A 26,008-nucleotide genomic window follows, 5' to 3' on the forward strand; every position below is an offset into this window, starting at 1 on the left:
GGCAGGGCGGCGCCAGCAGGCTCGAGACCCCGGCGGGTTTGAGAGGAGGTAGGAGACAGGAGACAGCCCGGCTAGAGCAAGAGGGGACACAGGCACCTGGACAAGCTTCCCCTGAAGAGGCCAAGGTCATCTTCCCTGTCCTATTAGTCCTCTTTCTTCTACCTTGGAGGGAGCCTTACCTTGTGCCCTGACCTCCGCCTTCTCCCCAAACCCGGCTGAGGGGTGACCCACTTCTGGGCCTCCATCCATCTGCAAAGCCGCTTCCAGCCCGCAAGTCCCCAGCCCAGGACCCAGTGTCCTCACCATGGTGAAGTTGCTGCCTGCCCAGGAGGCAGCCAAGATCTACCATACCAACTATGTGCGGAACTCGAGGGCTGTAGGTGTGATGTGGGGCACACTCACCATCTGCTTCTCCGTGCTGGTCATGGCGCTCTTCATCCAGCCCTACTGGATCGGTGACAGCGTCAGCACACCCCAGGCAGGCTACTTTGGCCTTTTCTCCTACTGCGTGGGCAACGTGCTGTCGTCTGAGCTTATCTGCAAGGGTGGCCCGCTGGACTTCTCCTCCATCCCCTCTAGAGCCTTCAAGACTGCCATGTTCTTTGTGGCCTTGGCCATGTTCCTCATCATTGGCTCCATCATCTGCTTCAGCCTGTTCTTTGTCTGCAACACGGCCACTGTCTACAAGATCTGCGCATGGATGCAGCTGGCTGCGGGTGAGCAGGGATAGCAGGAGGGATAGCGGGAGGGCAGACAGGGGCCCACCATCCCACCTTCTGTGGAGTCTCTGAGCCTCCTACCCAGCTGTCCTCCTTTATAGCGCAGCCATACTCAATGCTCTGCAGATGCCTTGGAAGAGTAATTAGAGAGTCTTAGGATGGCTGAGACCAAAAAGACCTTAGAGATCAAATTGTTCAACCTCCTCTTCTTGTAGATGAGGAACTGAGGTCAAGAGAGGGGAAATGATTTGCCCAGGAGCAAGTCACTAATGGTAGAGTGAAGGTCTTTGTTCCCTAATTATAAGATTCCATACTTGATGCAGCAAGTGTGAGCATTTGAGGCAGCAAGTGGAAGTGATATTTTGTGATGGAGGAGGGGAATAGGGTCTTTTAGAACTATGTGGGGTAGGTGGCTACTGGTGGTGCTCAGAGGCAAGGCCTTCCCTGTCCCCCTTTTCCTGCTCCTGGCCCCAGGCAGGCCACTGGGTCCTTGGGCCAGCTGGTCCTGCTCTCCTCTAGAGCCCAGGAAGGGATGCCTAAGACCTTGTCCTGCAGCCCTTGGTCCCTCCCCTCTCCAAGGACCACACACAGACTGTCCATACTAGGGAAATGTCCAGGAGCCTTGTTAGGGACTGCAGGCTAGAGTGAAATCATCTTGACATCATTGGTTAGAATGAGAAGCAGTGTCAACAGGGAGAAGGGAATAGGGATCAGAATCCCATACAACCAAACATGTAGACTCAAGACTGTCAGAGTTGGAGGGGACCCTAGAGAGCTATAGCATCCCCCCCCCCGCAACTATAGAGGAGGAATCTGGGACTGAGAGAGAAGATAAGACTTAGCCAAGGCTGCAGCAGATCATCTGGCAACAAAGGAAATAGAATAAAGGCAGTGAGTCCCAAGAACTAGCTGTATTCCAAAGACATTTTTTATTGAGGCACACATTTACATAAATGTAATGATTTGTAAAGTACTTTCACATGTATCATCTGGAGGAGCCTCATCATGACACAGTGAGGGGGGTTTTCCTCCTGTTTTACAGACGAGGCTCTTAGCCGGTAACTTGTCTTTTAGCACACAGGTAGTGAGGGACAGAACCTTCGACTCTGAATCTTGTACTCAGGCTACTTACCTGGTTCTAGAGCTGCCTCCCCAATCCCCCTGCCTTCTCCCTCTCTCTGTACTCCCTCTATATGATGAGGGAGAGGCTGGGGCAGGGATGAGGCTAAGTCTCAGTGGACAGTGGGGAGGAAGAAGGGAGAATGAAGATTTAGCAGTTCTGTGACAAAGAGGAGTAGAATGGACCCTGGCACGCTTGCCAGCTGGTCCTCCATATCAGAGCTATGGGATGCTGGAAACACAACCCTCCCTCTCTCATTCTCTCCACTGTCCCACTCCCCCAACCTCCTGCAACAGGTGCCATTTGCTGAACAGGCAGTGCTGGGAGGGCCTGGGTAGGGGAGGGGTCACCAGGCCATTTGAGTCAGACCCTGTCTGGGTCATGGAGCTGAAGACACCGATAGCAGAGGTGGCCAGGTGCCATCCCATGAAACATTTACGTTGGGGGAGAGAGCAAAGGTGGTGTCATGTTCCATTCTTCTGTGCTGGGGAAGGGAAGATGAGCCAAAGGGAGGGATGAGGAGGAAGTGTGCCCCACAGCCAGCCGCTGGGAGATTCCTCCATTTGAAGAGACCTAAACCAGTTATCTTAACCTTGCCAAGAAGCCTGGGGCCAGGGAAGGGAGCAGGAGAGGGGAAAGAGGACTGATGAATGGGGCAGTGTGGGGCTGTAGCTTAACAAAGTTAACTGAGCTTCTGGATGCCAGGTGTAGGCAGAATGTGGTCCCAGATCCTAAAAACACAGGTAGGGCAATTTGCTTGTCTGAGTTCTATTAAACTCATCTGTAGAAGGTAGCAACAGTACCCCCATCACAGGGTTCTTGCGAGGATGGGATGTTATAATGCGTGTAAAACACCTTGCACGGTGCCTGACACATGGTAGGTGCTCAGTAAACACGAAAAACACAAAACAACTTTATCAGTCAGGATGGATGGGGTGATGCCACAGTAACAGACAACTCCCAAATCTTAGTGGCTTATGACCAAGGTTTATTTCTTGATAATGGTACACGCTCACTGAGGATCAGTGGAGGGCTCTGCTCTCACTGTGCTCTTCCAGAGCCCAGACTGATGGAGCATCAGCTGTCATCTGGCTGTCATCATTGCGAAGGGAAAGGGAGCTCTGGAAAGTCTCCATCAGCAGTTAAATGCTCTGGCCTGGAAAAGCACGCGGCATTTCTGCTCACATTTTATTAGCTGAAGGAATTTTAAAGAACTTGCCGAACTTCAAGGGAGAGAGGTGAGGAAGTATAATCCTACTATGTACCTGAAATACTTGTAAACAGCTCTAATGACAGCCACATCCATCGAGGTTGCTTCCATCTGACTTCAATGCCAATAATAATAGCAACAACTAACATTAATTGGCCACTTACCATGTACCAGACACTGCAGTAAGCACTTTCTATACATGATCACGGTCCTCATAACCCTGTTCCGAGTCATGTATTATTATCCTTATTTTCCAGATGAGAGACTGGAAGTCAGAAGGGGTAAGTAAACTTGCCTGAGAATACCCTGCTGGCCTCTATGTAGAGCCCTGAGACACCACGACGGGGTGGACCCCCACTGTGCCCAGGTAGATGGGTGGGGTGCTCCTAGAGGGCTGTGGTACCCATAGTAACAACCTGTTTCCAAGTCGGAGGCCCTGGGCTCTTTTCTGAACCCCTGTAGGGAGGTGCTATAGAAGGAGAAGGGGGCCATGCCAGGTACCAGAGGACTTGTCACACACCAAGTGGGGAAGAGCACAGGTTTTACCAAAGAGCTCTGGGAGGGTTCCCCTCCTCCATCCTAAGGATCTTCCTGCTTGTCACTAAGTCTGAAATGTCACCACTAAATACTTTCAGCTCTTTGGAGAGATGTCAGTCTGGGAGCCTGGGGGAATTAACTTTGAAGTCAAGAAAGTCAGGAGCCATGATTGCAAGTCTTGGCTCTGCCATCGCTAAATGACTGGGCAACTCACTTGGTTTCTCTGAGACCTCAGTCTTTTAATCTGAAGATGGGATATTAATACATGGCCTACTTCACAGAACTGTGGTAAGGATCAAGAGAAAAATGGTACATGAAGTATTTTGTAATCTATAAGTATGTAAATGAGCTCCTCTTAGAAAAAAACAAGGACGGTTGATACATTTAGGTGGGGAGGTGGGATCCTTGATCTTTACACTTTGTTCTGCTTTGTTTGATCTGCTAACTTTCCTTGCAAGAACAAGCGGAGCCCCAGGTTGGTGACTTTGGGTCCTGCAAGGTGCTTCTCCATGGGGCTCCCAGGTAGGGCACAGCTTTGGGACTAAAGAGACTCCAGGCCTGTGAAAGGAGGGCCAGGGGTGGGAAAGCGGCACAGACAAGGGAAGGAAGGCACCCCCTGCCTGCCTGGTGGTTGTCCTTGGGTTGCCCCAGTCACATCCCAGGAATATGGGCAGCTAAGTTGGGGTGGAAATTTGGTGGGAGGGTGTGGGAGTAGTGGAGGGAAGGCGGGGAAGATGAAATTTTGGGCTGTCAATGCTAAATCAATGAAAGCACAGTGTGGCATACTAGCTAACACTCAGGAAATGCCAACTATGTGTCAGGCAACCTTCTGAGCACTTTTCCAATATTAACTCATTGTAACCTTGCTGCAATCCAAAAGGTAGATACTATTATTATTCCCATTTTACAGATGAGGAAACTGAGGCAAGAAAACTTAAGAAGCTTGCTCTGAGTCACACAGCTAGTTAGTGAAGAGCTGGGCTTGAGATCCAGGCAGCCTTCCCTAGTGTTTCCAGCTTTTCCTGTTGAGAGAATCTCCCAGAAGAGTGCTTTTAAAGACAGGGATTCCTGAACCCAACCCTGACCTGGGAATCAGCATTTTAAACACATTCAGGGAAGTGTGGACAACTGCACTGTTCTGTAGTGGGTAATAGTGTGGAGACCTGTTTGCTTGAATGGAAGGTTCATGAAGGAAGCAGCCAGAGATGGGGCTGGAAAACTTCCTGTATTCATTCAATCTAAAATACCTGAGTTGTAGGACACACCATTATTCTATGTGCTGTAAAAAGGAAAAATACTTCTAATCAAATTATAGCCTAAAGCTTTGTTATTACACTTATTTCAGAGATGTTGGAGTATGAACAAATGTATATCTTAGGAGTGATGAGTTCTCTGGGCTGGGACCAGATTTTGGGAGGACTTTGAAGCCAGGCGCCTCATCAAGTCCAAAGTGAGGGGCACAGCTGAGGGCCTGGTGCTGTGGCAGAACCTCCCTGGGCTGAGGAGCTCTTCTCTCCACCTCCACCCCTGACCACTGGCCCCCAGGGGCAAGTAGCTTTAGCTCTTGGAGCCTCAGTTTTCTCCCCCGTGTTCTACAAGAAGGATGGCAGGAGCTGCCCCTTGTGCCTCTCAAGGCTGTTAATAAGAGAAGAAGGGAGGTGACACGATGACAGCAGTGCAAGGTGGGAGGCAGCAGGCGAGCACACCCAGCTTGATACCATCTGTACCCCTCCTGCCCCCTCAGCCACAGGCCTGATGATTGGCTGCCTGGTCTACCCAGATGGCTGGGACTCAAGTGAGGTACGGCGCATGTGTGGGGAGCAGACGGGCAAATACACACTGGGCCACTGCACCATCCGCTGGGCCTTCATGTTGGCCATCCTCAGCATTGGAGACGCCCTCATCCTCTCCTTCCTGGCCTTTGTGCTGGGCTACCGCCAGGATAAGCTGCTGCCTGACGACTATAAGGCTGATGGAAAAGGTAATTCTCTCTACCCCAGGGAGGTGAGGCTTCCTCTCTGCCAGGTGCCTGAGGTTTGGCCACTGGCCAAGGGTGGGGACACCAAGACCAATCAAACACAGCCCTTGTCGCAGAGGCCAAGGGCCAGTGGAGGGTTGCAGGCTGGCATGCGATAAGGCATTGACAGACCTACGTGGCAGAGGCTGTCTGTGATAGAAGAGTGTCCCCCTGTCCCCCTGCACTCTCAGGGCCTACAGGGGAGAGAGCCCTGGTCCAGCTTGGGGAGCTAGGTGTGGCCTCCCATAGGTGGCACTGAGGCTGGGTCTTGAAATAACAGGGGAGTTTGCTAGGTGGAGAGAGGAACAACAGGGGAGCAAAGGGGATGAGTTGTTGGGGAAGGAGGAAAGGCAGGTTAGGGCAGAGATGTGACAGCTCCTGGATTGCAGATTGTGGGCACCTAGCCCCCTTGGGTTAGAGAAGGCTGGGGGTTCTCCGTATATCCATTTCCTGATCTGAGCCTCTTTCCCCTCATTAGAGGGTAGGAGGCAGGTTTTTCCTCATTTGTAAAAAATACCTGCTTCACAAGATTGTACTCAGGAACAAGATAAGGATGTTTGCTCTTGTCGCTTCTATTGAAGATTGTACCGGAGGTTACAGCCAGGAAAATTAGTCAAGAAAAAGAAATAAAAGACATCTACTTTGGAGAAGAAGAAGAAAAACTATCTCTATTAGCAGATGACATGATTTTGTATATGGAAAATCCTAAATAAGCCACTAAAAAACTATTAAAGCTGATATACAACTTCAGCAAGGCTGCAGAATATAAGAACAATATACAAAAATGTATTTGTATACACTAACAATGAACAATCTGAAAATGACATTAAAAAAATTTCATTTACAATAGCAACAAAAAGAATAAAATACTTAGGAATAAATTTAACAAAAAAGTAAATGAAATGTACATGAAAATTAAAAAAACATTGTTTAAAGAAAAGGCCTAAGTAAATGGAAACATCCATGTTCATGGATCAGAAGACTTAATATTGCTGACATGGCAATACTCCCCAAACTGATCTACAGATTTAATGCAATTTCTATCAGAATCCCAGCTGGCTTTTTGATTTTAGGATCAGCTTGTCAGTTGGAAATGCAAGACACCCAGAATAGCCAAAACAATCTTGAAGAAGAACAAAGTTGGAGGACACACATGTCCTGATTTCAAAACTTATTAGAAAGATACAATAATCAAGACGGTGTGGTACTGACATATGGACAGACATACAGATCAATGAAATAACATAGAGAGTCCAGAAATCAAACCAAACATCTACAACCAACTGATTTTCAGCAAGGGTGCCCAAGACCATTCAATGGGGAAAAGAATAGTCTTTTCAATAAATGGTGCTGGGACAACCAGATATCTACATGCAAAAGAATGAAGTTGGGCCACCTACCACACATCATATACAAAAATTAACTCAAAATGGATCAAAGACCTAAATGTAAGATATAAAATTATAAAACTCTTAGAAGAGACCTTGGATTAGGCAATGATTTCTTAGATTTGACACCTAATACACAAGTACCAAAGAAAAAAATAAACTAGATTTCATCAAAATTGAAAACTTTGTGCTTCGAAGTACACCATCATGAAAGTGATAAGACAACCCATAGATTGGGAGAAAATATTTGCAAGTCATAATAATAATTCTAGTATCCAGAGTATATTAAGAACTCCTACAACTCAACAATAATAAAAAATAACCCAATTTTTTAAATGGGCAAAGGATTTTTTTTAAAAAAGTATACAGTTTTAATTAATTAATTAATTTATTTGGCTGCGCCGGGTCTTCGTTGCAGCGCACGGGATCTTCGTTGCCGTGGGAGGATTTTAGTTGTGGCGTGCGGGCTCTTAGTTGCGGCATGCGGGATCTAGTTCCCTGACCAGGGATCCAACCTGGGCCCCTGCATTGGGAGCGTGGAGTATTAACCACTGGACTACCAGGGAAGTCCCAAATGGGCAAAGGATTTGAATAGACTTTTCTTCAAAGAAGATATACAAATGGCCAAAAAGCACATGAAAAGACACTCAACATCATTAGTCATTATGAAAATGCAAATCAAAACCACAATGAGATATCACTTCACATCCACTAGGATGGCTGTAACAAAAAAGATGAACAATAACGAGTACTGATGAGCATGTGGAGAAATTGGAATCCTTGTACGTTGCTATAGAAAATGTAAAATTGTGCAGTTGCTGTGGAAAACAGAATGGCAGTTCTTCAAATGATTAAACACAGAGTTACCATGTGACCCAGCAATTCCACTCCTAGGTTTATACACAAGAAAATTGAAAACATATGTTCACACAAAAGCTTGTACACATGTTCATAGTAGCATAACAGTCATGCATCTAATGACTGAATGAACATAATGTGTATATCCATACAATAAGTTATTATTCAGCCATAAAAAGGAATGAAGTACTGTTAATTGCTACAGTGTGGAAGGAAACATTGAAGCCAGATACAAAAGACCAGATACTGTATGACCCCATTTATATGAAATGTTCAGAACTGGCAAATCCACAGAGACAGAAAGTAAATTTTAGTATTTCCCCTGGGCTGGGAAGAGGGGGGAATTGGGAGTGATCGCTAAAGTTCACAGGGTTTTTTTGGGGTGATGAAAATGTTCTAGAAGCAGATAGTAGTGATGGTTGCACAATGTAGTGAATACACTAAAAACCACCAAGTTGTATACTTTACATGAGTAAATTTTATGTTAGTAAATTATACCTCAATAAAAAAAATAAAAGATTGTGCTGAGGATTAGATAGTGTATATAAAGCACCAACAATACCTGCATATTTTAGGTGATGAATAAATGTTAGTTCTCTCCACCTTCTGTCTTTCCAGTATCTCCACTCTTTATATCATCCATCTGCCCAGCCAATAATAGGACCTGTGCTCCAGCTGCCCACCGACACCTTTAGGTCCAGGGGGTACAGTGAGGGAGGAAGTCTACATTTGGACCTTAAGTCTAGTAAGGGAGACAATCATGCAAGATGGAATCACAAGGTGATAAACATTATGAACAAAAAGTGCAAGCTTTCTTGAGAGTGAATAAGAGGAATCTGAACTAGTTTGGAGAGGGAATAGTGTGCAGGGAATTATCCTGAAAACAAGGCTTGGTTCTAAACACATACTGTTCTCTTTTTTTTTTAATCGCAGAGGAAGTCTGAAGCAACAGGAGTGTTGGTGCGTAATTTGATTGGAGGGTGGTCTGTGTTCCTTTGGAAGTGCTGTGGGCTCGCAGAATGACTCATGAGGCTAGGCTGTAGGGCCTAGGGAGAGAGGGGGTAGGGGGGTGGGGGTGGGGTGGGAGGGGGCAGGAGCTGGATGGCATCTGAGACCTTCACTGAGGGGCAAACAGGAACCCTTTAGTTTTACTTGTGTCTTGAGAAGTGGTAAAAGCACAGGGAGAGAAGAAATAATTTAAAACAGGCGGGTGGTTTCATAAACTCATCTTTTTGTGGAGCCTGGCAAACAAGAACAGACTGTTTTCAGAAGTCATTATTGTCATTTGGACCCTTATTTTCAGAAAGAAGTTTAAGTGATTTTAAGAGACATAGTGGAAAACCTAATAAAATAGAAAATAAAAGTCATAGAGAAGAAAACAAATATTACAGAAAGCTAGGCTAATAGAATTAGTGTATTGAGTATTAAATTTAGCTCCCTGCTCCCTGATAGCTGAAGCAAAAAACGAATTTAACCAATTTTAATGTCTGGTTGAAAACGAAACACATGTTAATTTCCTTATTGTCATTTCAGTTTCTAAAATGTGATTTAACAAGGACATGAAGGAACACCTTTAAAAAGAAGGAAAGGGTGGGGGAGGAGGGAGGGATGGAGGAAGGAAGAGAAGGAATAGCCCACAACAGTATCACCTCCCTGATAGCTGTCATTTATCGAGGACTTACAGCAGGCCAGGCACTTCGTGTGGGTCACAGGGATTATCTCCATTTAAACTATTTTATTGATAATTTTTGCTAAGAACCTTCCCATCCTTGACCACACAGACATACTTTTTTGAATAATGATAAATTAGCATCGCCCTCCCCCCGCACACACACACTTAACGATTCTTAAACGTTAATGTGCATAACTCACCTGGGGATCTTGTTAAAATTCAGACTGATTCAGTTGCAGTGGTGCCAAGCACTGCATTTCTAACCAGCTCCCCAGTGATACACTGCTGGGGAGGGGTCACACTTCGGGTAGTAAATGATTAGAGTATAAACGTTTTCTCGTGTTTTTGCCATGTTCCTTACTGAAGTTTTTGAAAGCCACAAACTCCACAGCACTGGTGTACCATTTCATTGCTAAACGAGACCTTAGTTAGGCATTTAGCACTGCTATCATAGATAACTTTTTGCTCCTGTTGATAAATTCTGGAGTGGAATTACTGAATCAAAGCTAACTACAGCTGTCTGCTTTTTTCTTTTTCTTGCACTACATTTACATCTTAAAAGACATTTATGAGTTTTTACTTGAGGGACATTGATACTATCTTATATACTAGTGAGGAAATTTGCATGTCTGGAGTAACTGAATCAAAATGTGAGCATACATGGGGAAGTTTTGTGTTTTTATTGGCTTAAAAAATGTCAAATTCTATAATCTTGCAATCTTTTTTTTTTTTTTAATACCATAGGTCATCTATTTCCCTGACAATGGAAAATGAGGGAATCAAATTCTTCAGAAACAGAAACTTGTTCCTTCCATGCTTCCCTGTATCTGCTGCTCTAGGCCTGATATCCTGAAGCCTTTCATTATAGGATGACAATCTCCTGAGACAAGACCTCTTACTGTATCCGGAAAACTCCAGCGAGGAAGAACTGCAGTGACCACATCCAAGATGTTCAGAGACATGTGTTTAACTCTCCTGACTGGGGACCCACTTTCTCTTCCTATCCTTTCACACCAGCAAATTGCTTTACCCTCTTGAGGCCTCTCGGTAAAATGAGAGCAGGATGAGTCTATGTCTAGGGGCCTCCCAGGTGAGTCCCTGACAGTCTAATTCACTGAGGATACTTGTTTGAAAGCACCCAGAAATTGACACCCAGCTCTAAGAGGGCGATGAAGAAGAGGTGGCTGTAAGCATGCTGGATCATTTCAGGTTGAGGTTTAGGGGGTCCTTTGCTTTTTTCTTTTCAGGTTTATTTTCTTATTGATGCTCAGAGATGGGTAAGGAATGGAGAGGTCACCGGAACCTGAATCCATCAGGATTGGGTGACCTTAGGATCTAAAAACTTTCGAGACTAAATTCTTTTTTCCCTTTGAAACCAAAAATCACATTTTTTCAGTGTCCACACTGACCCAGTCAGAATGGGCTACCAGTTTTGGAAAGTTGTTACTTGTGGCCAAGTAATTTGTTAAGAGTAATAGATGAACTCTCCTGTAAAAAAAACAAAAAAAACAACTTTGGATTTGGTACATTAAATGGTGAATCTTTTACCAGTCTCTAGAGGGGAACTCAATTTAGGTAATACCTCATTGTAGCAAATGCCAAGACAAAGATTAGATTCTTTAGGCTGTTCCCTGCCCTGAGGATGGTATGTATTGCAATAGAAACAGGGTTTTGTTGATTATCTGCAGTGAATGATCCAGGAAGAACAGGTGCTTTTTTCTGGTCTTTTGTCTGTTTCCTCAGTAAAGAGAAAACGTGGGTGCTGTTTTCTCACAGGTAGAAAGTGGGTAAATGTCGAACAAAACCGTAATGGATCTTGTTGCTTGATCAACCAGCAGTGACACGGAAAACAGGCTTCTTATTCTGGGCTGCAGGGATTATTCAGAGTGCACTGGTTTAAAAGATGCTTTTTAACCAGTGCACTCTGACAACCTGCCCAGTGAGTGCAGTGTTTCTTCTCCAGTTTGGATAGGCTAGGTATGAGTATCCCAGCATTGTTCCAGATAGGCTAGGTATGAGTATCCCAGCATTGTCCCAGTTGTTGATGACAGGGACTATTAGAATGGGATTTAAGAATGATCACTTTCATGTTTTCTTGTGCTGATAAAATTATTTCATTGTCAGGCATCTACTTTATGCAAGCTTTTAAATTTTATTTATTTTTTATTTTTATTTTTGGTTGCACGGCTTGTGGGATCTTAGTTCCCTGACCAGGGACCAAACCTGGGCCGACGGCAGTAAAAGAGGTCTTAACCACTGGACCGCCAGGGAATTCCCTATGCAAGCTTGATGAATGGATGAGTGACAGAATTTGGCCAATTCTGTAGCTTTGTGACTTTTCTAGATAGATTTGTTCAGTTATTTCTCGTAATTTTACTTTTTATAAAAGGCAAAAGAAAAATTTCTAAAAGCCTCCCTAACTTCAGAATATTTCTGAAATGGCAACCACGGTGGTCCACAGAAGCTTCTGGGGGGCCTAAGGTGCATATGCCAATAGCCTACACCTTGCTCTCAAGAACAGTGAGTTTCACCAAAGCAGGAGTGGATGTTTACTAATGACCAGTGCTGGGGACGATCTGAAATCTGTTTGAGTCACATGACTCAGCGTTTCACCTTCTGCTTTATCTTCAAGGAAACTCAGAATTCAACCTCTCCAATAAAGTAATGATTTTGGCTGACACTTAATAACTGCTTATCAGCCCTTTTCAAGTGGCTTTACCTTTAAATTCTTAAAGATGCCTCAAATATCATCTTTGAAAGTATACAGAAAAATTAATAAAACCAGCACTCCTCTAAACCAAGTTGAGTTACTCTACTCCTTCCTCTGCCTTGGGCTGGAGCACAGGAATGGTTGTGATGCCCAAGCTTTACCAGTGACTAGCACTGAGCAGGTCAAGAGAGGTAAGAAGGCCTTATCATTTACATCCGAAATGTGAACCAGAAGGGTGTCTTTCCTAAATGCTTTCATTATCTTACATCTCTGTATTAGTTACCTGTTGCTGCATAACAAATTACCCCTCGACTCAGTGGCTTAAAACATTTCAGTTTCTGTGGGTTAGGAATCAGCAAGGCTTAGCTAGGTGTCTCTGCCTCAAGGCTTCTCACAGGGCTGCAATTAAGGTGTTGGATCTGCTTCCAAGCTCAGTGGTTGTCTGCAGGACTCAACTTCTCACAGGTTGTTGGGCCGAAGGCCTGAGTTCCTTGCTGGCTGAGGGCCTCTCCAAAGGGCTATTCACCTGGCAACTTGCTTCCCCAGAGCAAGTCTTCCAAGACAGAGCAAGAGCAGGTGCACAGACAGAAGCACCCTTTGTAACCGAATCTAAGTGACATCCTGCTACTTTTGCCTTAATCTGATTGTTAGAACAGTCACAAAGTCCAGCCCACATTAAAGGTGAGGGAATTGCACAAGTGTGTGAATACCAGGAGGTGAGAATCATTGGAGTATTTTAAAAAGTTGTTTCTCATAGTTATTCATAATTAATTTTCTGCTGAAATGGGCATTTACTAGAATGCTTTACTGGAACAAAGATTAGATTCTAGTAACCTTACATGTTGATGGATACATGTTTGTTTTGTAATAAATTGCTGAAGATGAAGGGCCCTAACCCTCAAACTCATCCCACTTTCGCTATCTAACCTCAAGGATTTATAGTAGGGTCCACTAATTTCCAACACTGACCATACTTTCCTCTATATTTAGTAAATCCAAAGCAACCAATGAAATGTCTTAAGGGCACAACTTCTATGAACATAGCTCAAATTGCAGGCAGCTGATACACTGATAACACAATCCAGTTCTGCCAAATAGAGGGCAAGGCTTGTTATTGTATTATAATGGGCAACAACTAGATATGAATTAAGGACAAAAGAGAAGATTATGATAAAAAATTGAACTGGGGAGGATATAAAATCAGATTGATCATCTATGTATTGAAAACCCTCATCCCTTTACAAGGAATGGTACAGTCAGTAACAGAGTAGGTACTAATGTAAACTTGCTTACTTAGTTAAAACTTCTAAACACAAAATGATCTCAAATTGTTTTTTTTTTTAACTGAGATATTTCTGATATCATAAGGACTTGGTGTGGATTAATATTTGCACAAGGACTTAAAAGACAAATGCTTATCACTTTAGTTTTAAAATTCCACCTTTTAAAAACAAGACTTCAGTGACATAAAAACAAACTTCCTCCTCAGTAGGTCTCAAGGTTCATATATTGTAAGTTTACATATCTTTTCATATTGATTTGAAGACTGAGAAAGAGCTGTAAATTATCAATGCTTTGCTAACTCCAACTGCACCAAATTGGTGGGCAAAACACAAAGGACTATTGAAACTTCCCTGGTGTCATAAGACCTTATTTACAGAGCAAATATAAGTTTAAATTCTATTATCAATAAATCATCAATTTTTTGTGATACTCTAAGAGCAAATCACTTTCCTTACAAGGCCAAACTAGAAGACTCTTACAGGTGTCAAAAATAAAAGAATGAGCAGTAATGAAGTCAATTTGTAACCTGGGCCTGCTCTGGAGCAGCTAAGTGGTCTCCCTGTGGACACTCAGGGCTGTAACTCCACCTCAGTTTGACAGTTCTTTTGAGATAGCTACAAGCTCCCTTAGAACTTAAGTTTTCCAAAACCCTGAGTTCAAGGTCCATACATTTAACACAAAGCTTAGAGGGACTGCCTAAGTTCATCAGTCTGATGAACATACTGGTTTGATGAATTCCAATTTAATTTATTTTTTTTGGTTGTTTTTTAAACACGTTACATTCTAGTCAACACTACAGTATGAACACACTATGTATGTCTTAAGCATGGCTCAATTAAAACAAACAAAAAAAACCAGTTTATGTAGTTCAGGGCTGGAGGACTTTTTATTAATAACATTAAAAATACCATAAATAGGGACTTCCCTGGTGGCGCAGTGGTTGAGAGTTCGCCTGCCAATGCAGGGGACACGGGTTCAATCCCTGGTCCAGGAAGATCCCACATGCCACGGAGCAACTCAGCCTGTGTGCCACAACTACTGAGCCCGCGCACCTAGAGCCCGTGCTCCGCAATGAGAAGCCACCGCAATGAGAAGCCCGTACACGGTAACTAGAGAAAAGCCTGTGTGCAGCAACAAAGGCCCAACGCAGCCCAAAAATTCCACAAATAAAAATGAAAGGCAAATTAAAAACTGGAAAATGTGATGGAAAAATGACAAAAATGTTACCAAATCATCAAATAGGGAAGCATGCCAAAAGGAAGCTGGGTAATTGTAGGCTAATAACCAAAAACTACAAATGGCCAATAAAACCCATTAAACAAGCTTCTGACTTCACTAGTCACCTAATATGCAAATTAAAACAAGATATTCCCCTTTTGGGGCAATCAAACTGGCTATTAGGAATAAAATGAGTGAGATTACAATAGACCCATTCAAACACTGTTGGTCATAGCAAAACAGTCCAACTGTTCTCCACGTAAGTTGGGGAACATTTATTAAAAGCCTTAAAAACATGCTTACTCTCTGCCCCAGCCATTCCATTTCTAAGAATTTATACTGAGGGGTGAATGAGACAAGTATATGAAAACCTATGTATAATAGTGGTCATCAGTCCACTGCCTTTGAGTTCACAAAACTTTGACATTTTGCACTTTGTGATCTGTGGGGAAAAAAAGCAACCCACAAATACTGCAAAAATGGTATCAAATGTAGGGAATAACAATTTTCTTAGAATTTTCCAAGATGTACTTTGTTAAATCCCACCCCACGCCCAATTTAAAGATAGAAGCAAAGCTACAAACGCCACAAAATGGCATGTGTTGAAGTTATACAGTTTCATGGCATATTTAAATTCAAAAAGCAACTCAACCAACCCTTTCCTCCATTCTGAAGCTAGGTCAGATCAACTTGGGCAACAAATAAACAGAAATCTCCTGGAAACATGTAGGTTATTAAATAATTTGTTTATTGTACTGCATTTACAAAGAAAACAGACAATGCAACCAGTAGAAAGAATAAAAATGTGTTTGGGGTTTTATTTTTTACTGACAGCAAATAGAAATCCTTTAGTGAGATCCTGGCAATTTGACAATGTTATGATTGAGTTCAGGAAAGGTACATGGGGTGCTTGGAAGATCAAATTCTACAGCTGCCTCTTTCTACGGCTTTTAATTCATCTGGCTCCTTAAGTGATAGAGGAAAAGCCCTTATTTGGTGCAAAAACATTTCCAAAAAATTACAGGTTCTCTCTCATTAAAATTTCTCTTCATGTCAGTTGTTAAAACAGGGCCTTCTATTTGTGTGTGTGTTTGGTTAGTTCACCTTAATGTCATCACCAGAATTCCTGTAATTCCACAATTGTGATTTTACAGCATAGAAAAGAATTCAGTTCTAGTCTGGTATTGCTTTAGATGTATATATCGCTGAAAACCCAAAGTGGATTAGAATTGCTGAAGGATTTTCCCTGCCGTTGTTTGATACAATCTATTTTCTTTATTCTTGATAGGTGCATAGAACAGCCTCACTTGAAATTCTTTCTATAGGAACATGTCTGATTTCAGAACCATCCATCAAGGATCCGATGAATGGCTGGCCAGTTATTCAGGGTAATATGTTTATGAGTTAAATGGATTGCATAATTGCACCACTTTTTCCTTTGCCTTTGTTGGTAGATAAATGACAGAATCTAGATTCCAATCTCCTGAATAGGAAGCTGGCTACCTAACAGCCTCATCGGTGCTTTGCTAGTAGAGCCTCAAGTTGCACCTCCTTGGCTTTCTGTAAATCAGAGTCCCGTAGTCGCTTCTGGAGAATGCTGTAACCCCCAAGGCCCACTTGGTCCGTGCAGAACAAGCAGCTGTGACCCCAATCCTGCCCCTCTTTTGCTTTTCAATATGACCCGAGGAATATATGTAATGTCTTGGGCAAGTCTAGGAGAGGCCCATCCTAAAATAAGATTCACAAAGCCTTTTCTCATTAAAAAAAAAAAAAAAAGCCTCAAGTACATTTCAAACATCTCAAAATTTAAAACTTACATTATACAAAGAAATAGCAGCAGAGAATGGCTAACCTTAAACCAAACAAAAAGAGAAAACTACAACTCTCAAAATAAACAACAATGAAAAAAGTGCCTTCCCACCCCCTCCCCTTGGTTCTTGTATCCTGGGATTTCATTTAAGATCTGAAGCCTCTGAGAAAATGAGAAAGGCAAAGCCGTAGGGGGAAACTGCTTCAAGGCTGAATTCTGGACAAGGTAAAGAAAAAGCTGTAAATAAAAGTTGGGGACTGTTTGTAAAAGAACCGAGAACTCTAGGACAGTTTCTTCTCAGATGGGAAATCTCTGAAATCCAGTTTTCCTTTCTAGAGTCATCCTGAATTCTTTAGTTATGGGGCAATAAACTCAAGTGCAATGAGTAAAGTGCCAGCCAGGGATTAAAAAACAAAAACAAAAAACAAAACAAACAGTCAATCAAAGTAACTCTGCTGGTAGGGTACAGAAGAGACATAGGAAAGGACAGTTTGCAGAATATATGTGGTTCTGAAGAAATTACTAGTCAGTGGTTCCATTTTTGTTTCCATCAAAAATCAGACTGAAGATTCGAGGATCTCAGAGTTATTAAAGGATGAAAGGAATTTGACAGTGCTTTGAACAGTGATAAAATGGTACCCAAATTTGGTGTTTATACAGCTCATTTAAAAAGATAGCAGTTTAAAAGTCGCAGAAAAAAAAGTGAACATAGAAAACAACAGAAATAATCCAGGAAGAGGATGCAGCCTGGATACAGCAAGTTTAATGTCTCTGCTGTACACAGAAGTAATACCCTTTCCCCTTCTCATCCTTATGCTGGCAATAGGATATGCACTAGAAAATTTGACTCTTAGAGTCAGTGAATAAAAGGATGAGCTCATACATCTTCATAGCTCTTTTTAAAAGGATGCTTATAATTTAAAGGATGTCCTAATGGAAAGACAAGGGTACAGGGGTGAGAGGCTGTTTCACATTTTAGTCCATTAGTCTTTGGCAGAACCCAATCAAGGCCAAATTCACCTAGGATGCCCAATGGCTGTGGGGGGATCTCCACAGGGTCAAATAAGCAAACCCAAATGAACATGTTGGATTCAACAAAAAAACAAAAAACACCCTAGAAACCCTTGAAGGAAGAGCTTCACCCTGAAAAGGGAAGAGGGAAATGCTTGGAGGGGAGGGGCAGAGGGCCAGCGTGTGATCTCTGCTGCGGTGCTGGGCTGGGGCTTAGGAGTTGAGCCAAGGGTGCCGGAGACAATCAGCGGCAGTGGCCCTCTTCTCGGGGATCAGCTCCAACATGGGCAGTAAGAAATCTGTGAAACCAGCTGCCTCTTCCTGAGACCACTCATACTTCTCCACTAGAACCTCAAAAAGGCCCCAGGGTTTCAGCTTCGTGATGTGTTTCAGGTCACCTACGGTAAAGAGAGTACAAAAGAAACTGACCAACATTGACAAGTGACAAGATCCTTTTGTGGAAATCCAGGAACTAATGCAGATAGTCTATAAAGAATCAAATTTTGCCATCAGAATCTAATCCTTCTCCATTCACAAAGCACATCTCTTCTCTAATGCATTCCTTGGAAAGAAGTGTCTCCATTTTTCACGAGGGCCTAAAAATTTTAAATAATTTTTTTCTCCACCATTGCAGGATTTTTTGTCCCTATCAAATTTGGCAGGCCTATCAGGAACTAGGTATTCACTAAAATGAATATTAAATGCCTATATACTCAGCGTGGTCTTATACAGTGTTCAGAGGCAATTTATCACCACATACCAAGAATAATTTGCTTGTACTCTTTTTTTGGCTCAATAGTTTAGCAAATGTTGCTTCGAAATAAGGCAGTAATTAAAAAACAAAGAGCTAAAACTATGTCAAACGTATAAAAGTAACAAAACTAAAAGAACAAATAAACTTATAGATACAGCTGCATCACACTCTGTATTATTCTGGAACATTACTTTTTGCCTCCTTGAAACAATGGTTTTTTAAAAAGATAGTCAATGATCAGTGACTTGTTAAGGTAAATGCTGCTTTAAATTTTTTTTCTTACATGACACTTATTTGAATTCTCTTCTGTGGGCAGTGAGTGCCTAATTACCTACTTGGTACGTGCATACCGTTAATTTGACTTTGCACACAAGGAAGAACCTATGAAGCACTTCACCATTTTCCTGCCCCAAAGAGAAACATTAAGAAATTTTCTGAGGATGCCTGCTGTCAAGTGTTGAGAAAGATGATTTTTCTCAGCACTAGTGTAGACGTTGTGAGGAAAAGGGGAACCATGGAAAAAAGGCCAGACAGTTTTCTAGTCCCTTCTAGGTCAGGGTTTCATACTTAAGCTTTTAAATTTATTTAGAATGCATAAGAAATTCATATTTAAATACGTCAACATATATTATCTAGGCAAAAATTTGAGGTGAGAGTTTTACCTTGTTTTTTCTTCACTAATAAGTGATAACATAACTTACGCAATTGAAAGTATAAAGTTAATTCATATGACTGATGTGTTGAAGTGACTGTGTTAGGTATCACGGACTACAAGGTGAGATGTAGTCCTGCCCTTAAAAAGCTGAAACTACTTGCCCTTTGATAGAAATGCCTCAGCAAAATCTGCCCATTTTTCAGAAGTCCTGTAGTAGGAGTAATCAACCAGGTGCCAGCTACTATACACATAGTAACTAACTTAATATGAAGTAATCTCCATTTATAAAGCAGCAAACTGAGGTTGTGCCAAAGGCCACATAAGTAGTGGAGAAGCTGGGATCTGAACCCAGGCAGTCTAGCTCCAGGGTCTGCTAAGTCACAGCTCAGCATTCAAGGTAGGACAAACCTTCTGTAGATGTTGAGAACACGTACCCAAGCTGTACTTACCTCTTCATTGTTAAACACTTTTGTCCCCTTAATGTTTGGGAACAAACACATTTATTTTACCTTTTTTGGTGAAAAATTCCTTGGAATATTTTCCTGCCACAATGAGCTTGCGAGGCACCTTCCCCAGAAGTTCTATGATCAATGCAATGTGATCTGTATGTTTTGAACATTTCAAGAGGGGGAAAAAAGATATACATAACAGGGGTAACAAATGCAGTTCTAGATATTGGCAGAAAGAGTAGCATGCACACCTCTTTATAAAGCAAGCATTTCAGCTTGCTTGCTGTCCTAAATGGGAAGAAGAGGACTCTATCCATCTAATGGAGAATCCAGAAAACCATTAAAATTCAGGTACCCACTCCAGTGGGACTTGAGTGATAACTAAAAACAATCTTGGTGTGAATGCTCTGCTTCCTGAAGTTGCATCCCTGGGGCCTAGATGAAAACTCATGTTAACAATACTACCTCTGCGATTGAAGAAGTCCTGTGAATATTTCCCACTGAGGGCAAAGCGTCTTGGTATTCTGCCTATCAGCTCTATAATGTGCGCAATGTGGTCTAAAATAGAAGGGTAAGAAGAACAGGATCAAGGACAAGCTGTAAAAAAGGTTTTTCTATGAATAGCTTTTTCAAGAACTAGCTGTTTAAAAGTAAGTACAAATAAAACCGAGGATACTCAAGGGAAGACTGGGAAGGCCAAGAATTATTTCCGGTGGTTGGTCACCTGATAGTAGTTGGCAAGTCACATTCTGGAGTTTGGAGGCTTATCTATAATATTTTATTTCTATTTTGTCTATATCTAGGTCCAGGTGGGTTCTTCAGCTAAGCTAAAAGAGTGTAGCAATATGCTTTAGACATTCTAGGACAGACATTCATTTATAATAGTGCTCTGGGCTTCAGAGAGTAATAATATCACTTTAAGAATGTTCATGACAAAGCACTCACATATGATCGAGTTTTCACAAGCACCCTGTAAAACAGGCCAAAAATTAATACCCCATTTTAAAGGTGAAAAGTGGAACCTCAGGGAGAACGGCCTACTTGAAGCCACAAGGCCAATAAGAGCTAGAACTCAAATGAAAACCGCTACCTTATCATGTCTAGTCCAGAGGTTTTTTTGTTTTCTTTGTCTGTTTTTTAATTTAATAAATCACATTATTAAAGAAAAAATTAGCACAAACATTTAAAGTATAGCTACTTGACTATCTTTGGCCACTAAAATGTTGAAGTCATGCAGTGCCTTGTAGCCGTCACCGCAGGCATATGGACTGTGAGCACCGCCAGGGAGGTGGGCAGTCTGTCACCAGGAGACGAGCCTGGGACCAGCCAGCATCCACACCTACAGACAGGTCTATTACCTTTTTCTGCAGGTGACAAAAAGTAAAAATAGAAGAGGCTTTAAAAAGTGATGGCTCCTAGCCACAAAACAGCTTTAAAAATGACTTTAAGCCTGTAGTTACAAAATCCAGGTCAAAAGGAATCACTTAAAACTTCCAATAATGTATCTTAGAGGAAAATAATATGCTAGAGACATACACTTATCTGGGAATTTGTGAAGGTTTCAGGTCATATCTATTTCTCATGTAAAGGACTCAGTGGTGTCATTTTAAAATAACTTTATATTTATGAATTCACTATAACTTTTGGGCAGTTTTTAACTGAATTTATGGTTTGGTAACAAGTATTTGGCTGCCAAAAAATTTCTGCCAATTTTAGGCAGGATCTGCAAGTAAATATCTTTGTATAAATTAATTATAAATGAGACTATAATTTGTCTTACTGTAAACTTCCAAGTAAAGTATTGGTTCTTTTAATATTTTTCCTATACCAAGGAATTATTTTTCCCTTAAAATTGTTATATTACTTGAAATTCCAGCAACCTATCTCTGGCTTATCAATTAATCATAGGATTAATGTATCTGACAGGCAAAATTATCAACTATTATTCCAAGATTTAGGGTTGTGGAATGTCCCTAATAACAGAGGACATGCTACTTAGGCCCCAGTCTTACCATGACTTGTAACACTATGCATACACTAGCCAGGGGATAGGGTTTGCTTTTTCCCGCTCCTATGGGCCAAACAGTAGTAATCTGAGGTTTTATCTAAGGGCTGGAATAGGAGGGAATAAATTAGGATATAAATATCTAGGGTAACTGGTTCTCCCTTTTCCCTTACTTGAGTCTTTTCATATACATTTCAATTTTCAGGTTTGGTAGCATAAGATCCTGTACAATGTAATTCTAGCCACTATATGAGTCTGTACCACACACTATTTATAGGGAATCCAAGCAAGCAGATAACAGGGAAAAATCAAGTGTGTACACAGGTAGTAATTACAGTAAAAGGGGCTTATATACAGAAAACATGTCCAAACTGTACCCACTAAAACAGGCATATGGCTATGGTGATTAGTTAGCAGAGCATTTTTCAAATAGTACTTATTAGGAATATCAGCAGGCCTTACTAACATTGCCTTTTGACATCCCAGGGGACCAGTTTGAGAAATAGCATTGTTGGTTCCATAAAGCACAGAACCTGACTTCCCAAAGAATCAAGGAAAGCACAGAAAGTAAAAGACACATTTTCCACATTGGGAGGGTACACTGGTAGTGCGCTCTCAAAGTAATCCCCATTAATCCTGAAAATAAAAGCGCCAAAATTGTATAATAAAGAAGGTAAAACATTCCTTTAATAAAGTGTTTTTATTCACATTATTATTTCATCTAGTTACTTGAATGCCACCATGATTTAAAAAAAATCATCACTCATTTAGTTGTCTGCTTTCACAGCCTCTCAGAGCATCTGACACCTTGGGCTTTTCCCACTGGTATTGCAAAATATCAATCAATAATATTTTGTTTTAAAATGGAATTCTAAATGTTAGTATCATTTAAAAAGAAAAATACAGCTTTAATTTTCAGAAAGGAGAAAAAAGAATGCTAAATGTTGTACAATTTATATAAACAAATAGGATATATTCCCTGCATTCAAGTAGTGTGTATCTGTTAAAATCGACTTCCAAATAAAGTTGCAAGCTAACTGGGCAACAAGCTGATGAACAGGTAGATCCCAACTGGGTAAAGAATGAATCACTGATTTACACAGGAAGGAAAATGACTAGATGTTTTATAAGAAACCTGGCAAATATTGGGTTGGCCAAAAGGTTCGTTCGGGTTTTTACGTAAGATGGCTCTAGTAGCACTTAGTTGTTTTTAACTTCATTCGAAACAATTTTGTTAGATTGTATGTGACAGCTTGTCTTATCAGTGTGCATTTAAAAAAAAAGACTTATCAAAATTGGTGAATTTTTGTGAAAAAAGCAACATTTTCGGCATATTATGCTTTATTATTTCAAGAAAGGTAAAAACGCAACTGAAACGCAAAAAAAGATTTGTGCAGTGTATGCAGAAGGTACTGTGACTGACTGAATGTGTCAAAAGTGGTTTGCAAAGTTTCATGTTGGAGATTTCTCGCTGGATGATGCTCCATGGTCGGGCAGACCAGTTGAAGTTGATAACGATCAATCGAAACACTGAGAACACTCAACGTTATACCACGCGGGAGACAGTCGACATACTCAAAATATCCAAATCAAGCGCTGAAAATCATTTGCACCAGCTAGGTTATGTTAAATGCTTTGATGTTTGGGTTCCACGTAAGTTAAGTGAAAAAAACCTTCTTGATCGTATTTCTGCAAGCGATTTTCTACTTAAATGTAATGAAAATGTTCCGTTTTTAAAACAAATTGTGATTGGCGATGAAAAGTGGATACTGTACAATAATGTGGAACAGAAGAGATCGTGGGACAAGTGAAATGAACCACCACCAATCACACCAAAGGCTGGTCTTCATCCAAAGAAGGTGATGTTGTGTACATGGTGGGATTGGAAGGGTGTCCTCTATTATGAGCTCCTTCCAGAAAACCAAACGATTAATTTCAACAAGTACTGCTCCCAATTAGACCAACTGAAAGCAGCACTCGACGAAAAGCGTCCAGAATTAGTCAACGGAAAATGTATAATCTTCCATCAAGATAACGCAAGACCGCATGTTTCTTTGATGATCAGGCAAAAAATGTTACAGCTTGGTTGGGAAGTTCTGATTCATCTGCCGTATTCACCAGACATTGCATCTTCAGATTTCCATTTATTTCAATCTTTACAAAATTCTTCTAATGGAAAAAATTTCAATCCCCTGGAAGACACCTGGAACAGTTCTTTGCTCAAAAAGATAAAAGTTTTGGGAAAACTGAATTATGAAGTTGCCTGAAAAATGGCAGAAGGTAGTGGAACAAAAGGGTGAGTACGTTGTTCAATAAAGTTCTTGGTGAAAATGAAAAATGTGTCTTTTATTTTTACTTAAAAACCGAAGGCACTTTTTGGCCAACCCAATACAAGTTTTAGTTTAACCAATTGTGGTCTTTTCTCTAATCCTTCTATAGAATTCTTTAATATCTATTATAAAATATCTAGTATACCTAATACTTAATATAAAATATCTTATATTTCTATCTTTTCTGGGACTTATATATACTTAGCACACTAAGAAGACTAAGGCTCTTCAGTACTAGCAAATTACATTAGCCACCGTGCACAGACATCCTTGGTTGAGGGGACTTACCTTCATCTCGAGTGTACTCTTCCCCTGAATGAGGTTCAAATAAATAGTCGCCTGTGGCCAGTTCAAAGGCCTAAGAAAAAGAGGAAAGCTTATGAAAGCATAAAAAAAAAGACGTTTAGGAAGTTTACTGCTATTTGGCTCAATTTTAAGTAATTTTTTCTTCTTGGAAAACCTGCAAATGATTATTTTAAAAATTGTCTAAGATTATTCCTAAAAAGCTTTCCTTTCACACCTGTACCTTAATAAAATGGAGCAGGAAAACTGCAAAAACTCAGTTAATATCAATATGTGGATTATTCAAAGCCCTGTACACCCCAATCCTTCAATCAGTAATTCAGCTCTCTTAAGTTTCCCTTTTTGCTCAGAGAGGGGCATATCTAAGGTGATTCTAAGTTATTAAATTATTCATGAGATGAACATGAATAACTTATAACTTCACATGGCTAGAAATTACGATTCTGTATCTAAAATCAAAACCAAAAAAATTCAGACATTTTTCTACCTATAACTCTTCAGGGTTTGGTAAAAAGTATATTTTTAAAGTTTTGCTTTGGAAAGCACTTACTAAACTGTCCCAGATAGAGAGTTCCCAATTCCTAGGTCTATAGAACATCAGAAAAAGATTAAGTATAAATGGAGTCAGGAGCTACTCATATTGACCAGCAGGTTAGCATTCACCAACCAGGAAAAGGCACATGTCCCCTATAACAAGAAAACGTCTTGTAAACAGTGTTTGAGAGGGACTGAAAAAGTGATTTCCTCAGGATAAGTGTCAACCAGTACAGAAGGACAGCATGTGAGTGATGGGGCTATATTAATTTTTCACTGACAAAAAATAAAGCAAGTAATTTAACAGCAGTTTTAAAAAGGACCTTATTGATATAAAAAGTACAGTTATAAGTCAACTGCTAGCCATGGGCCAGTTTTGGTTGACTTAATGGTACTAAGTAGCCCAGACAATCTCAAGAACTGTGGAGTGGATTTAGTTGGGGCACATTCTCAATTCAGACCCATGTCTAGGTCTTGGTGGTTTGCCAGTGCTACGATAGAATAGTCTTTCTCAAAAATGTATAACCTGGGCTGTACCACTGCCCAGAGCAAGGCCACAAAAGCAGAAGTTTCAGGATTGTCTCTAAAATGTCAGAGATGCTGTGGCTTCTTGCTAGGCATAGCTTGCTTTACATGCTAGCAGTCTGTTATGAAACTGAACTACACTGATAGAACAGATACCTGTTTCACCCTCTAATTATCCTGAGGTTTACGGTCTCAAAGCAGAACAGAAACAATTTGTGATTCTTATTCATCAAAGTTTGTCAGTCTCTTCTGAAACCAGTACTTAAATTTTTCCATCTCATAGTGGGGGATTCAGTGAAGATATTAAAGCTAAAAAAAAAAAAAAGTAGATAGTTTTCTAAAAGTTTAAAATATTATAAAATTTTCCACCTAGATACTTATAACTAGTTACCTAAAGTTCTCTAAAAGAACTTTATTTTTGGAACATAAGGTAGTTGCTAGTAGTTACAATTTTATAAATAACAGTAATAAAACCAAACCAAACTGAAAGATCACAACATCAGAAATGAAAACTAGTAGAAACTCTAGATTACAAAACACCTAGTTGAACATCTTTCCTTTACAGATGAGAAAACTGACCAGAACGGAAAGGCCAAGTCCATCCTAGAATCCATGGCTCCTGGTGCCCACTCCTGTGCTTGTCTCACACTGACCAAAGGGCCTATTTTATGTCAGTCAGGGTCATGCTAACAGACAGAGGCAAAATCAGGGAACGTATAATAAATCCAGTGTGCTGGTATATCCAGATAATGGAATATTATTCAGTGACAAAAAGGAATGAGCTATCAAGTCATGAAAAGACTTGGAGGAACCGTAAATGATATTATAAAGTGAAAAAAAGCTAACCTGAATTATACTGTATGATTCCAACTATGACATTCTGGAAAAGGCAAAACTAT

General features: G+C 41.1%; 2 protein-coding genes across 7 annotated transcripts in view; one reads left to right on the plus strand and one right to left on the minus strand.

Moving 5' to 3' along the window:
• The first annotated feature begins 23 nt into the window (after positions 1-23).
• Positions 24-14,658, plus strand: LHFPL5 (LHFPL tetraspan subfamily member 5). Of its 3 annotated transcripts, XR_014232195.1 has the most exons (5): positions 24-716; positions 5,331-5,567; positions 8,783-8,809; positions 10,266-11,498; positions 11,534-14,658. XR_014232195.1 is itself a non-coding variant. In XM_082345149.1 (4 exons), exons 1-3 carry the CDS (start codon positions 305-307, stop codon positions 8,791-8,793), a joined length of 660 nt encoding a protein of 219 aa, XP_082201275.1. In that variant the 5' UTR covers positions 24-304; the 3' UTR covers positions 8,794-8,809; positions 10,266-14,658. The 3 variants fall into 3 exon arrangements, 2 of the variants coding, with proteins under 2 accessions (XP_082201275.1, XP_082201274.1); XM_082345149.1 differs by having other exon boundaries at positions 10,266-14,658; XM_082345148.1 differs by lacking the exons at positions 8,783-8,809; positions 10,266-11,498; positions 11,534-14,658 and having other exon boundaries at positions 5,331-7,217.
• An 804-nt stretch (positions 14,659-15,462) lies between these two features.
• The window catches only part of SRPK1 (SRSF protein kinase 1), a 91,985-nt gene continuing 81,439 nt past the window's right edge, over positions 15,463-26,008 (minus strand). Inside the window, exons 14-17 of one of the 4 annotated variants that reach the window (XM_082346679.1) lie at positions 24,036-24,105; positions 19,878-19,970; positions 19,473-19,565; positions 15,463-17,952 (exon numbers count right to left, since the gene is read on the minus strand). In XM_082346679.1, the coding sequence (XP_082202805.1) occupies positions 17,768-17,952; positions 19,473-19,565; positions 19,878-19,970; positions 24,036-24,105 (441 nt within the window). In that variant the 3' untranslated portion in view covers positions 15,463-17,767. Of the gene's footprint in view, positions 17,953-19,472; positions 19,566-19,877; positions 19,971-22,098; positions 22,240-24,035; positions 24,106-26,008 lie in introns of those variants that run through there. The other 3 variants (XM_082346680.1, XM_082346681.1, XM_082346682.1) reach the window with 3 other exon arrangements.

Source organism: Balaenoptera borealis (assembly GCF_965194805.1).
Source record: "Balaenoptera borealis genome assembly, chromosome: 12".
Classification (NCBI taxonomy): Eukaryota; Metazoa; Chordata; class Mammalia; order Artiodactyla; family Balaenopteridae; genus Balaenoptera; species Balaenoptera borealis.